The 15221-nt window shown below is 44.6% G+C and overlaps 1 protein-coding gene across 1 annotated transcript in view; it reads right to left on the reverse strand.

Annotated features, from left to right (window-relative positions):
• Window positions 1–7843: 7843 nt before the first annotated feature.
• CIDEA (cell death inducing DFFA like effector a) overlaps window positions 7844–15221 on the reverse strand; it is a 68581-nt gene continuing 61203 nt past the window's right edge. Inside the window, exon 5 of the mRNA XM_073631317.1 lies at window positions 7844–14245. Coding sequence (XP_073487418.1) covers window positions 14230–14245 — 16 coding nt within the window. The 3' untranslated portion in view covers window positions 7844–14229. The remainder of the gene's footprint in view (window positions 14246–15221) is intronic.

The raw sequence follows: 15221 nt of genomic DNA on the forward strand, positions 1-15221 counted from the left end.
AGTCACTTGCATGTTACATTTACATGTCTGCAATTAAGATGAAATACTTGGAAGGGTAAATTTGTTATAAAAATAATGTATTGGATGGCCATCTACAGCCATTTATCACCCTTATATCTGGCTTACCTCTTTACAGGGCGTTGGTTGCAATAAACACATCTAGGCAGGTGCAGTCTGTGCTCCCCACTGCAGGTGGCGCTCAACCAAAGTGGCAATGCAAAAAGGGAAGGAAGTTGTGAGGTACTTGGTTCCTCTATGACTTCCTGTGGTCACAAGAAAGCAGCTGTCCGATTTTACACTGGCACCCCATGTGACTTCAGCAGCCATCTTGGGTCAGGCAGAGTCTATTTAACACTCCGGCTCTAGGGTTTGGCATGCTTTGGCTAGTGTGGGGACAGGTACCCTGTCTGGCAGGGACAGTGCTTAGTGGTAGGGAAATGTACCGGAGGAGTAGGGACAGAGAAGGGACAGTGCAGGGACTACGTCCAACTCACTTCAGGAGGCCTCCCTTTTGGATGTGGACCAGCAATATACATATAAGTAATTATTATATATTGTTTTTAATCAAATTTACTATTTTTTCAAAAACTGTACTCAAGCAGGTGGCTTAATGGACAAATTACTGAAGTTTGAAGTTATAACTTCCAACCAGTAATTTCACAGTAAATAGAAAAATAATACATTATTATGTTATAACATACAGTATCTCACAAAAGTGAGTACATGTTTGTAAATATTTTATTAGAACTTTTCATGTGACAACACTGAAGTAATGACACTTTTCTACAATGTAAAGTAGTGAGTGTACAGCTTGTATAACAGTGTAAATTTGCTGTCCTCTCAAAATAACTCAACACACAGCCATTAATGTCTAAACCGCTGGCAACAAAACTGAGTACACCCCTAAGTGAAAATGTCTAAATTGGGCCCAATTAGCCATTTTCCCTTCCCAGTGTCATGTGACTCGTTTGTTTTACAAGGTCTCAGGTGTGAATGGGGAGCAGGTGTTAAATTTGGTGTTCTCACTCTCTCATACTGGTCACTGGAAGTTCAACATGGCACCTCATGGCAAAGAACTCTGAGGATCTGAAAAAAAGAATTGTTGCTCTACATAAAGATGGCCTAGGTTATAAGAAGATTGCCAAGACCCTGAAACTGAGCTGCAGCACGGTGGCCAAGACCATACAGCCATTTAACAGGACAGGTTCCACTCATAACAGGCCTCGCCATGGTTGACCAAAGTAGTTGAGTGCACATGCTCAGCATCATATCCAGAGGTTTTTCTTTGGAAAATAGATGTATAAGTGCTGCCAACATCTCTGCAGAGGCTGAAGGGGTGGGGGGGTCAGCCTGTCAGTGCTCAGACCATACGTCGCACACTGCATCAAATTGGTCTGCATGGCAGTCGTCCCAGAAGGAAGACTCTTCTAAAGATGATGCACAAGAAAGCCCACAAACAGTTTGCTGAAGACAAGCAGACTAAGGACATGGATTACTGGAACCATGTCCTGTGGTCTGATGAGATCAAGATAAACTTATTTGGTTCAGATGGTGTCAAGCATGTCTGGCGGCAACCAGGTGAGGAGTACAAAGACAAGTGTGTCTTGCCTACAATCAAGCATGGTGGTGGGAGTGTCATGGTCTGGGGCTGCATGAGTGCTGCCGGCACTGGGGTGCTACAGTTCATTGAGGGAACCATGAATGCCAACATGTACTGTGACCTACTGAAGCAGAGCATGATCCCCTCCCTTCGGAGACTGGGCCGCAGGTTAGCACTCCAACATGCTAACGACCCCAAACACACCTCCAAGACGATATATATGCAGCTTCTATTATTTAGAATAGGTTACGTGGAGTTGGTCATACACAAGTAGATTTTTGAATGTACAAAACGTATGAAAATTCTCATCAGTAGATTTGAAAACATGACATTTGAATGTCATTTGAAATTACTTTAAAAAATGTTTGTATTAAACCCAAAATTAAACATTTTATTATATTGCAGCTTACCAATTCTTAGATGTGATGGCTGCATTAGTTTTCCCTTAAGGCTCTCTTTCACCTGATGATCCGGTCAGTACGTCTGTTTTTCAAAAGAAAAAACTGCCCTGTAGATGTAGCAGTTAGAGGGAATAAGCTGTCCTGCAGATGTAGCAATTAGAGGGTTGAGACAAATCATTTAACACTGACAGGGGTACTTACAATGTTCCATTTTTATAAGTAAAATCTTTATCCCAAAAGAGGAAAAAGAACTGTTGGTGTAACTGCTTTAAAATAGCTAGCTGGAGTTTGGCTTTAATTTGCTAGTGTATCTAAATCTGCTAGTACAAATAGCACTCCACTTCCCCCAGACTGACAATGCTGCTGTGCAAAGGTGTCTCTGTTGCTCCTTCATCCAAAATGGGGGCACTCCAGTACAGTAGGTGTGTTACTGGCCAGATTACCAGGGGAAAACTGAGTAAAAAGCCTAAAAAAAAAAAACCAAATGCAGCCATCACATCAAATGATTGCTTAAACGGCTTAAAGCGGAGTTCCTGTATTTTTTACATTTTTTTTAAAAGTCAGCAGCTACGAAAAGTGTAGCTGCTGACTTTTAATGAACACATACTCACTTGTCTCATGGTCCAGCAATGCGGGCACCTGAAGCCTCGCTCCTCTCCCGCTCCTCTCCACGGCGCTGTCATTGCAACTGTGAGCGCCCGGCTGTGACAGATTGTGGCTTCACAGCCAGGCAAGCCGTGCTGCGCTCTCCTAGTGGCCAGGCAATCTTCTGGGACCTGTGACTTGTACCAGAAGATTGCAGAGAGGGGGGGGCCACCTAGGGGGAGAGAAGGCGTCTCTCAAGCAACGGAAGAATGAAGTGGGACAGGAAGTACCTGTCAAAACCAGGAACCCCCCCCCAAAAAAAAAAAAAAATGACATGCCAAAAGTGGCATGTAAGGGGGCGATGAGTGCTTAAAGCGGAAGTTCCACTTTTGGGTGGAACTCCACTTTAATATTACATCTTTGGTTTTGGGTTTAATGCCTCAAATTAATTAATTGAATTAACATTCACTTTTGGACTTTCCCAAAACAAGAAGCACATGCACTGTTAAGACGTTTCATTCTGCTCCTTTGAATGTTCTCATCACAGTGGTCACTCTAAATCAGGGGTAAGCAACCTTAAAGGATGTGGAGATCTACCAGAACAGCACGAGAGAAATCAAAGATCACAGGGCAGTGTCGCCTCCTCACACCCAATTTAAACTTCTAAATAGCAGTACTACCGTGTCACAAACATGTACATTGCACAGCATTCATGGGTTTAAATAAGGTGGTGAGAAGGCAACATATCACCTCCTCACCACCTGTCAACACACACTCGGATCGCTTTTCAGAGGAGCAGCACTTCAATGAGGCCTTAGTTGCATTCAGCAGTGGCACCTTAGGGCTCGTTCACATGTAAAGTTGGGGGTGGCAAAACAGCAGGATATAATAGAAGTCTATGGCTAAGCGCAGCAAACCCACAGGAAAGCTGCAGGTACTCTGCACTGCCCCGCAGTGTGGGTAAACCACAGCACATCAGTGTGAAAGCAGCCCTATACTATTATGCCCAGTGTATAACTTCACACTGACCTGAAGATCTTTTATTTCCTGCTGCTGGCACAACTCTGGAGACTGCTGCCTGGCATAAGAGGTGGAATGCAGTTGGTATCACTCCACATGGGACAGTAGCAAGCACTACAGAGGAGGCATCAGCTTATGCGGCTTTTGCTCTCTTCTACAGCGCTAACTTTACAAGTAGTCCCTCTGCATTGCACCCTTGATGCTTTGGAATGGTGGGTCAGCAAATCCAGACAGAGATCTACCAGTCAGCGCGATATATTGGTTGCTAAACCCCTCTCCAGGGGCGTTGCTAGGTGGCAAAAAGACCAGGGGCTTCAGCCCGAAGTCCGATGCTGGCACCGTTGGGGGGGGGGGGGGGGGGTCGAGACACGGGGTTTTTTGGCTGAGCGCTGGGGTTGTGTGAGAGGGGGTAAGCTTACTTGCTGGTTGCTGCCTGGGGCTTAGCAGTGCCCATCAATTTTGACCACTAATCTCAGCTACCTGACACACTGACCTACCTAACATACACTGACCTGACATACACCTACCTAACATACACTGACCTACATACACCTACCTGACATACATACACCTACCTAACATACACTGACCTGACATACATACACCTACCTAACATACACTGACCTGACATACACACACCTACCTAACATACACTGACCTACATACACCTACCTAACATACACTGACCTGACATGACATACATACACCTACCTTACACTGACCTGACATGACATACACCTACCTACCTAACATACACTGACCTGACATGACATACACCTACCTACCTAACATACACTGACCTGACATACATACATACACCTACCATACACTGACCTACCTAACATACACTGACCTGACATACATACACCTACCTAACATACACTGACCTACCTAACATACCGTGACATACATACACTGACCTCACCTACCTGACCAGGAGACAGACTTCATGTGTCCAGGTGTCCTGCAGTTCAGTTTAGCCGTATTGTGCGGTGTGCAGCCCACGCATCATGTGGCACAGCAGGCAGCCAGAGAAGAGGAGACTGCTTGAATTTCATCGCCTGGACCTTAGAGCTCCGGGCTTTGTCCTGCACGTAGTAAGTTATACAAAGTAGAGCCTGCCTCCCAGTCCCAGCACGGCCAGCAGGCACAAGGCGGTATGGAGAAGACTCTTCTGCCTCCTGCTGCACACTCCGGTGCCCATGATCAGACACACCGAGATCCGGAGCTCTTCACTCTGCCGTCTGCCCCCAGCACAGCTCAGGTCACCAACACATCCCAGCACCAGGCTCCTCTTCAGGTTATCCTCATCCCCTCTTCTACAATCATCGGTGCAGTCACTGGCACGTCTCGCCAGATGGCTCCTCCACTGCCCTGATCTATCTCAGCGCCGAGTGGGGATCTCAGTGATGTGGCGCGGCGGATTGTAATTCCCGCCTTCTGGAGCCTGCAGCGCCTATGATGGACGTCACACGTCCCGCAGTCCCAGCATTGGACCAGTGGGACGTCCATCATAGCTCCAGAAGGCGGGATCTGTACGTCATTCGGCCACACTCGGCCGCACTCAGCGGATCAGATCGGTCCCCGCTCGTCAGCGGCCGGCGGCGCTCGGGGCTAACAATTGAACGGTGCCTTCTTGACACTCGGGGCTTTTCGGGGACCAATTCGGGGCTTCAGCCCCCCCTAGCCACCCCCTCCCGACGCCCCTGCCCCTCTCTAAATGAACACCACAATCAAAAAAATTGAACAAAGGTTTCCTAAATTGAAAAAGTTTGAAAAAAATCCTACTAGTGTACGGTTTAGCTTAAGATAAAATGCTACCAGAATATTGTGAAAGTAACAAAGTATATAAGCCAAATAAGATGGACATGGTTCCTTTAGTAAAAGCAATGAGAGATGCTGTATGGTGGTGATGAAATGTTTGGTAAAAGGTGATGATACTTTGTTATTTAAAAGTGAGGTTTGAATCTGTGGAATCCAGACAGACAGTCATGTAGGCACAAGCACTTACAATATTTGTGCTGAGACAAGCCTGGCTGAGGAAAAGTTGCATAGTTTGTGTATTAGGTGTGTGAGATTCAGGCAGTCATTTGATTTGGTATAAATAATGCATGAGCACATTCATTTGATGCCACTCAGAGTTCTAGAACAGTATACGTTGACTGTTGCAATGCTAGCTACAAGGTTGTAGCTCATTACAAAAAAAAATAAAAAAATAAAAAACACACACAACAAGCAGTAATCAAGAAAATAAAATTATTTCAGCTTAGAACAGACAGAAAAATTAAAAAGGTTTTTTCAACTGGGTATGTGACATGCATTTTGCCTGATATAATGACACAATGTACATCTTTCTCTAAAAGTTCCACTACAGGAGATCTAGAAAAAGAGATTGAGGATATATACCTATCTATCTATACACACACACACACACACACACACACACACACACAGTTGTGCTCATAAGTTTACATACCCTGGCAGAATTTATGATTTCTTGGTCATTTTTCAGAGAATATGAATAACACAAAAAACTTTTCTTTCACTCATGGTTAGTGTTTGGCTGAAGCCATTTATTATCAATCAACTGTTTTTACTCTTTTTAAATCATAATCACAACAATAACTTCCCAAATGACCCTGATCAAAAGTTTACATACCCCAGTTCTTAATACTGTGTATTGCCCCTTTAACATCAATGACAGCTTGAAGTCTTTTGTGATATTTGTGGATGAAGCTCTTTATCTTCTCAGATGGTAAAGCTGTCCATTACTCTTTGCAAAAAGCCTCCAGTTCCTGTAAATTCTTGGGCTGTCTTGCATGAACTGCACGTTTGAGATCTCCCCTGAGTGGCTCAATGATATTGAGGTCAGGAGACTGAGATGGCCACTCAAGAACCTTCACTTTATTCTGCTATAGCCAATGACAGGTCGACTTGGCCTTGTGTTTTTGATCATTGTCATGTTGGAATATCCAAGTACATCCAATGCGCAGCTTCCTGGCTTATGAATGCAAATGTTCCTCCAGTATTTTTTGATAACATACTGCATTCATCTTGCCATCAATTTTGACCAAATTTCCTGTGCCTTTATAGCTCACACATCCACCAAAACATCAGCGATCCACCTCCGTGTTTCACAGTAGGAATGGTGTACCTTTCATCATAGGCTTTGTTGACTCCTCTCCAAATGAAGCGTTTATGGTTGTGGCAAAACAGCTCAATTTTGGTCTCATCATTCCAAATGACATTGTGCCAGAAGGTTTGAGACTTGTCTCTTTGCTGTTTGGCATATTGTAAGCAGGATACTTTGTGGCATTTGCGTAGTAATGGCTTTCTTCTGGCGACTCGACCATGCAGCCCATCTTTTTTCAAGTGCCTCCTTATTGTGCATCTTAAAACAGCCACACCACATGTTTTCAGAGAGTCCTGTATTTCACCTGAAGTTATTTTTGAGTTTTTCTTTACATCCCGAACAATTTTCCTGGCAGTTGTGGCTGAAATTTTAGTTGGTCTACCTGACCATGGTTTGGTTTCAACAGAACCCCTCATTTTCCACTTCTTGATTACAGTTTGAACACTGCTGATTGGCATTCTCAATTCCTTGGATATCTTTTTATATCCCTTTCCTGTTTTATACAGTTCAACTACCTTTTCCCGCAGGTCCTTTGACAATTCTTTTGCTTTCCCCATGACTTAGAATCCAGAAACCTCAGTGCAGCACTGGATGAAAGATGCAAGGGTCTGTCAGGAGTCCAGAAACTCATTGACCTTTTATATATACACACACACACACTAATTACAAGCAAACGGATCACAGGTGAGAATGGTTACCTTTAATAGCCATTCAAACCACTTTGTGTCAACTTGTGTGCATGTTATCAGACTAAAATCACCAGGGTATGTAAACATTTGATCATGGTCATTTGGGTAGTTTCTGGTTTCATTATGATTTAACACAGTTGATTGAAAATAAATGGCTTCAGCCAAACACTAGCCATGAGTGAAAGACAAGTTTATGTGTTATCATTCAAATTCTCTGAAAAATGGCTAAGAAATCATAAATTCCAGGGTATGTAAACTTATGAGCACAACTTTGTGTGTGTGTGTGTGTGTGTGTGTGTATGTATGTATATGTATATATACATACACATATACACACACACACACACACACACACACATATATTACACACACACATACACACACACACACACAGAAAAAAGAAATGATCTGTCTATAATTTTAATTTGGTAGGTTTATTCTAACAGTGAGAGACAGAACAACAAAAAATATCCAGAAAAACTAATTTCAAACAAGTTGAAATTTATTTGCATTTTAAATGAGTGAAATAAGTATTTGGTTTCAATCAATCAGCAAGATTTCTGGCTCCCAGTTGTCGTCTATACAGGTAACGAGCTGAGATTAAGAGCATTTTCTTAAACGGAGTGCTCCTTATCTCAGCTTGTTACCTGTATAAAAGACACCTGTCCACAGAAGAAATCAGATTCCAATCTCTCCACCATGGCCAGGACCAAAGAGCTTTCCAAGGATGTCAGGGACAAGATGTAGACCTACACAAAGCTGGAATGGGCTACAAGACCACCCCTAAGCAGCTTATGCCTCGTTTCCACTGAGCGGATCGGTTCGGTACGCTATTTTGGGTGTTTCCATTATGAAAGCGGCCCATACAACCGAACCTTACCGCTCCATTCAGGGTCCTGCTTCAGATGTGGGGCCATAGAAAATGGAACGGTTCGGTTAGGGCAGAGCTACGATACATTCCACTGATTGGCTGACAGAAAACCCTCTGCTGTGCTATGATGAGGCATTTTTTCTAAACCCTGTATGGCCCCTTGTGGTCCCACTTGCAGTGGAAATGCTCACCAGAATAGACCGGACCATTCTAGGCCATTCAAACTGTACCGACCTGAACCAATCCGCTCAGTGGAAACGAGGCACTAGTGAGAGGGTGACAACAGTTGGTGCGATTATTCGCAAATGGAAGAAACACAAAATAACTGTCAATCTCCCTCGGGGCTCCATGCAATAGCTCACCTTGTGGAGTTTCAATGATCATGAGAAAGGTGAGGAATCAGTGCAGAACTACACAGGAGATCTTGTCAATGATCTCAGGGCAGCTGGGACCATAGTCACCAAGAAAACAATTGGTAACACACTAGGCCGTGAAGGACTGAAATCCTGCAGTGCGCCCAAAATCCCCCTGCTCAAGAAAGCACATGTACAGGTCCGTCTGAAGTTTGCTAATAAACATCTGAATGATTCTGAGGAGAACTGGGTAAAAGTGTGGTGGGCAGATAAGACCAAAATTGAGCTCTTTGGAGGAGGAGGAGGAGGAGGAGGAATGCTGCCTATGACACCAAGAACACCATCCCCACTGTCAAACATGGAGGTGGAAACATTATGCTTTGGGGACAGGACAACTTCACTGCATCAAAGGGACGATGGACAGAGCCATGTACCATCAAATCTTAGGTGAGAACTGCCTTCCCTCAGCCAGGGTATTGAAAATGGGTCGTGGATGGGTATTCCAGCATGAAAATGACCCAAAACACACAGCCAAGGCAACAAAGGAGTGGCTCAAGAAGAAGCATATTAAGGTCCAAGAGTGGCCTAGCCAGTCTCCAGACCTTAATCCCATAGAAAATATGTGGAGGGAGTTGAAGGTTTGAGTTAACAAACGTCAGCCTCGAACCCTTAATGACTTGGAGAGGATCTGCAAAGAGGAGTGGGACAAACTGCAAGAAACGTCTGACCTCTGTGATTGCCAACAAGGGTTTTGCCACCAAGCACCAAGTCATGTTTTGTGAAGGAGTCAAATAATTATTTCACTCATTAAAATGCAAATCAATTTATAACTTTTTTAAAATTATTATTATTATAATACAGGATTTATATAGTGCCAACAGTTTACGCAGCGCTTTACAACATGAGGGCAGACAGTACACTTACAATACAAAATCAATACAGGAGGGAACAGAGGGCCCTGCTCGTTAGAGCTTACAATCTAGAAGGGAGGGTCAAGTGGAAACAAAAGTTAATCACTGTGGGGGGTGAGCTAATGGAGAAAATGAAAAAACAGTTGTTGTTAGGTGTGGGTAGAGTAGGCTTCTCTGAAGAGAAGGGTTTTCAGGGATCGTCTAAAAGCTAATAGAATAGGAGCTAAGCGGACAGATTGGGGTAGGGCATTCCGTAGGATTGGAGAGGCCTTGGAAAAGTCCTGGAGGCGAGCATGGGAGGAGGTGATGAGGGAGCTAGAGAGCAGAAGGTCTTGAGAGGAACGAAGAGAACGAGTAGATTTGTCAGAGAACTCACACAGCAAGCACCCATCTCCGTGCAGCAGCTGCCAATCCTCGTTCTGCTAATGCCAATGTGCATGCACGGAACCATAGCCAGAAACAAATGAAATCCAGGGTGGGCATGACCAATGGCACCTCTATGCGAACGCGCACTAACAAGCGCCCGCGAGTGCCAAAGCGCTAATGTGCTAATGTGCATGTGCCAATGTGCTAAGGTGCTAATGCGCATGCGCGCACATACGTACGCTGGCGTGAATCCTGGCACATAGCACCCTACATAAACAGAGAGTCTGCCTAGCATCAGTGCTGGATTGTCTTCAGCTTGTTCCTGTGTTCCTGTTGTTACTCTGCCTGATTGACCTTGTTCCTGAAAACCCGGTTATCTTCTGACCATTCTCTTGGATCTCCCCTGCCTGCTGAACCTGCCTCTACCTGCAATACTGACCTTGGCTTGAACTTATGATTACGGCTCTGCCTCCTGATTCTGTACCCTGCTGCCCGTCTGTTGCCAACCTCTGCCTGTTTCTGACTACGGTTTTGCCTTCTGACTTGGTACCCCACTGCCAGCCTGTTGCCGACTCCTGCCTGTTCCTGATTCTGCAGTTGATCCTGATCTGGCTCCCGCTGAACAAGTTTGGTGATCAGTTTCCACATCTCGTCAGCAGAGGTTCCTGTATCTCCAAGTTCCAGCCTCCTGCCTGCAGGCACCTGCACCCTTTCGTTGCCCTCGCACTCCCTGTACCCACCACCAGGGGTGCTTGGACCGGAACCGTGCAAGAAGCCACCCTCATCATTTCGGGCTCCGCTGTAAGGTACGTGACAAGGTTGGTATTTAGAGACTAGGCTAGTGATGTAGCTGGGGGCTAAATTTTGGATGGCCTTGTACGTAGTTGTTAGTATTTTGAATTTCTTTGGCCGACCGGAAGCCAGTGGAGGGATTGACAGAGAGGGGTAGCAGAGACAGAGCAATTGGTAAGGTGAATGAGTCTGGCAGCAGCATTCATGATGGACTGAAGAGGTGATAGACTATATAGAGGTAAGCCAATGAGAAGGGAGATGCAGTAGTTGAAGCGAGAGATGACCAGTGAGTGAATTAAGAGCTTTGTTGTGTCATTGGTTAGAAAGGGGCGTGTTTTGGAAATGTTGCACAGGTTTAGGCGGCAGGACTTGGACAGTGATTGGATGTGGTGCTTAAAGGAGAGTTCGGAGTCCAGGACTACACCTAGAACCTTGGCATATGGGGATGGGCTTATAGTTGTGCCATCGATTTTGACAGAGAGATCAGGGGAAGGGGCATATGGGGGAGGAAAAATTATAAGTTCGGTTTTGGATAGATGGAGTTTGAGGAAGTAGTGTGGCATCCAGACTGATATATCTGATAGTAAATTAGTGATACGTGAGGAGATAGAGGGAGTGAACTGAGGGGTAGAGAAATAGATTTGGGTGTCGTCAGCATAGAGGTGGTATTGGAAGCCATGGGAGGCTATCAGCTGACCCATAGAGGAGGTGTAGATTGAAAGTAGGAGTCATCCAAGAACAGAACCTTGGGGGACCCCAACTGAGAAAGGAAGAGGAGAAGAGGAAGTAGAGTTGTAGAAAACACTAAAGGTGTGGTTGGATAAGTAGGAAGTGAACCAGCGAAGAGTACAGTCACGGAGACCAAAGGCGTGGAGTTTTTTTGAGGAGGAGGGGGTGGTCAACCGTATCAAAGGCAGCAGAGAGGTCCAGGAGTAGGAGTACACAATAGTGTCGATTGGTTTTTGCCATTAGTAGATTGTTTGTTAGTTTTAGGAGAGCAGTTTCTGTGGAGTGTTGAGGACGAAATCCAGACTGAAGGGGATCAAGAAGGCTATTATCAGTGAGGTGGATGCTCAGTCGTTTGTAGACCAGACATTCGAGGAGTTTGGATAAGGGGAGCAAGGAGATGGGGCGTAGGTTGTTAAGATTGGATGGGTCCAGTGAGGGCTTTTTAAGTATGGATCTGACAAGTGCATGTTTTAGAGAGTTGGGGAAGATGCCAGAAGGAGAGATTGAAGATATGGTTTAGAGAGTGTAGCATAGAGCCAGAGGGTGAACGTAGCATTTGTAAGGGAACAGGATCCAGAGGGCAGGTGGTAAAGTGGACATTAGCAAGTAGTTTAGCAACCTCGTCTATAGTGGTGGGGTTGAAAGAGGGACGTAATGATTGTGCCTGTGGGCATGAAGTGTAAAGCGTGGAGGTTATCGGAACAGTAGAAATCGCCTCACGAATTGTATCAATCTTCTGTTTGAAGTGATTGATGATCTCCTGGGCAGTGAGTGAGTTGGCGGGTGGAGGACGAAGTAGAGAGTTGAAGGCAGAGAAGAGTTGAAAGGGAAGGGATGATAAAGTGCTAATGAGAGTGATAAAATAGGTCTGCTTGGCAGTGAGGAGGCTGGAATTCTATTTTTGGAGGGAAGATTTATATTGGTTGAAATCTCTCTGAGACCAAGTCTTACGCCACAGGCGCTCGTGAGCATGACTATGTTTTTTCCGACTTCTAGTAACATCTGTTTGCCAAGGTTGAAGGGGTCGCCTCAGTAAGACTAGAAGTGAGGCGTTATAGACCGAAGTGGCTAGGTTGGTGCAGGATAGGGGTGAGATTTTGTCGTAGAGGTTGTCGATAGCAGAGTAGAGAAGAGAAGGGTTGAGATGACGTAGGTTTCTGCGGGTAACTTTTAGGCGGTTGGAGGGAGAGGAGGTGGAGAGAATGAAACTAATAAGGTGGTGATCAGAGAGAAGGAATGGATAGTTAGAGAGGTTGCATTGAGTGCAAAGGTGAGAGAAAACGAGGTCAAGGGTATTGCCTTCGGAGTGAGTAGGAGCATGTATCCACTGCTGTAGGTCAAGAGGATGTAAGGCTGAGAAGTTTGGAACTGGCAGGAGTGTTAGTATTAATAGGGATGTTGAAGTCCCCAAGAAAGATTGTGGGGATTTCAGAAGAAAGAAAGTAGGGTAGCCAGGCAGAGAAGTCATCAAGAAAGGTTGATACTGGTCCAGGGGGCCTGTAGATCACAGCTATCCTTAGAGAAACTGGAGTGAAAAGACGAACGCAGTGTGCTTCGAAAGAGGAGAGTGAGAGAGGAAGGTGGGTGTAGTACCTGAAAGGTGCTATGTGGAGCTAGAAGGATTCCGATACCTCCTGGCTTACGTCCACTGGATCTGGGGGAGTGAGTCCAGAGAAGACCACCGTGGTATAGGGCAGCAGAAGATGCAGTGTCGGATTCGTGGAGCCAGGTTTCGTAATGGCGAGTAGGTTAAATGAGTTGGCAATAAAGAGGTCATGGAGAGAGTTGAGTTTGTAGCAGACAGAGCGAGAGTTCCAGAGGGCACAAGAGAAAGGGAGTCTGGTCTTAGAAAGAATAGAAATGGGAACCAAATTGTGTTGATTGCGGCTGCTACCAGAGGGTGCAGGGTGATGGGTGCATGGGGTACAGTTAAATGATGGAGGCCCGGGGTTTAGGGATATATCTCCAGAGGTTAGAAGCAGGAGAGTGAGGGAGGTAATATGGGAGTGGGATTTATATGAAGGGACATGGCCCAGGGTCTTGGAGATTTTTTGTGTGTGTGGATTTAAAATTAGCAAGAGTTGGTGGGTGCAGTAATAAGGAGAAGGCAGAAGTGAAGGTGATATATATATGCTGTGGGGGGAGAAGAGGGGTGAAGGAGAGATAGTTTAAGGATAGAGGACACAGCTGTCAAAAGGAGTGGTAGAGAGTGCATGTTACAAGGAGAAGGAGCTAAAGGGGTAAACAAGGTCACCTGATGTCTGTCTGGTGTTTTTCAAAGTATTTTCTTGTGTTCATTTGCTTTGTGCATTCACTGAAGTGCAGAGTCAGAAGTGCTATCACTTATAGAAATCGCCCACTTTGAGAAAGAGCCCCAGTTGAAAATGTGCCCCCTGCAGATGCTTCCCCCAAAAGAAGCTTATATTTATACTGATAGGGGTGGGTGGTGGGTGGATTTGAATTAGCAATCAAGAGGTAATAAAGGTTGGTTGGGTAACAGGGCAAAATTCTTAATTCAGAAACAGACTAGCAAGAGGGCACTAAAGTTAACGGGCCATAATTCTGGGTAAGACAAGAGAGATAATAAAGCATTGTAATGTGGACAGGTCTACAGACTGTTAAGCAAAAATAACATACCAGCAATTATTAAAGACACATAAGCAAAGCAGATAGCAGTGTTTCAGTTTTTGGGTGGAGATGGTTCAGTTATCACATACCATAGCAATTTAGACTAGGGAAAATAAACACTTTTCAGTTTTCAATTCTGGGTGAATGGCAGTCAGCTGCAAACATACCTATGAAGAGACAGAGAAAAAAATCTTCAGATAAGTGCAGAGTCAGAAGTGCTTCCACTTATAGAAATCTCCCACTTTGAAATGCGTTTTTCTGGATATTTTTGTTGTTATTCTGTCTCTCACTGTTAAAATAAACCTACCATTAAAATTATAGACTGATCATTTCTTTGTCAGTGGGCAAACGTACAAAATCAGCAAGGGATCAAATACTTTTTTCTCCTTCACTGTGTGTGTGTGTGTGTGTGTATGTATATTTTTTTTTTTTTTTTTAATATTAGGCCTGGTTCACACCTATGCATTTTTTTAGTGCGTTTTCTGTTTTGCAGAAATACACTGCAGTCCATTTAGCATGGTTGTCTATATGTAATGTTCACATCTATGCATTTTTTGGAAAGGGCCTGGGATTTTTCTGGTTTTTGGTTCCATAGACCTCAATGGATCAAAAACGTGCATTAAAAAACGCAAAATGCACCTGGAATGTGCAAACTGCAACCTGCATCCTGCATAGGTGTGAACCAGGCCTTATCATGTTCGTATACCATGCTCCATATCTGGTGGACCTGTTGGCAGATATGACTCGTTTGGTGGTTTATTTTTAACCTGTATATTAGGGCCAGACACATGCACCGAAACCCAGAAGCTGCCTTCCTCTCAATTATTCGTAGCCCCTTTAATGTGGCTAGGAAGGTCCTACTGAGATTTTTTTCTCTCAGTAAGTACTGTAGAACATTGCTCATTAGACATGGGAGGTCTACATCCATCCCCAGTATAGAAGTCTGGACCACTGAACTGAATTTCAGCATGAGAATCGATAAACTGACAGCTAGACTACATAACAGGTTTTCCAATTTTGCTAACACCTGGAGCACCTGGATTGCATTCTCTGCCTCCAATCTTTCCCCACCTCACCTGTTACTGAAAATGATTAAAGCGAGTTTAAATTTCAGACTCATCCAGCTGAGCATCCCCCCGCCTT

This window comes from Aquarana catesbeiana, linkage group LG05, assembly GCF_042186555.1.
Source record: "Aquarana catesbeiana isolate 2022-GZ linkage group LG05, ASM4218655v1, whole genome shotgun sequence".
Taxonomy (NCBI): Eukaryota; Metazoa; Chordata; class Amphibia; order Anura; family Ranidae; genus Aquarana; species Aquarana catesbeiana.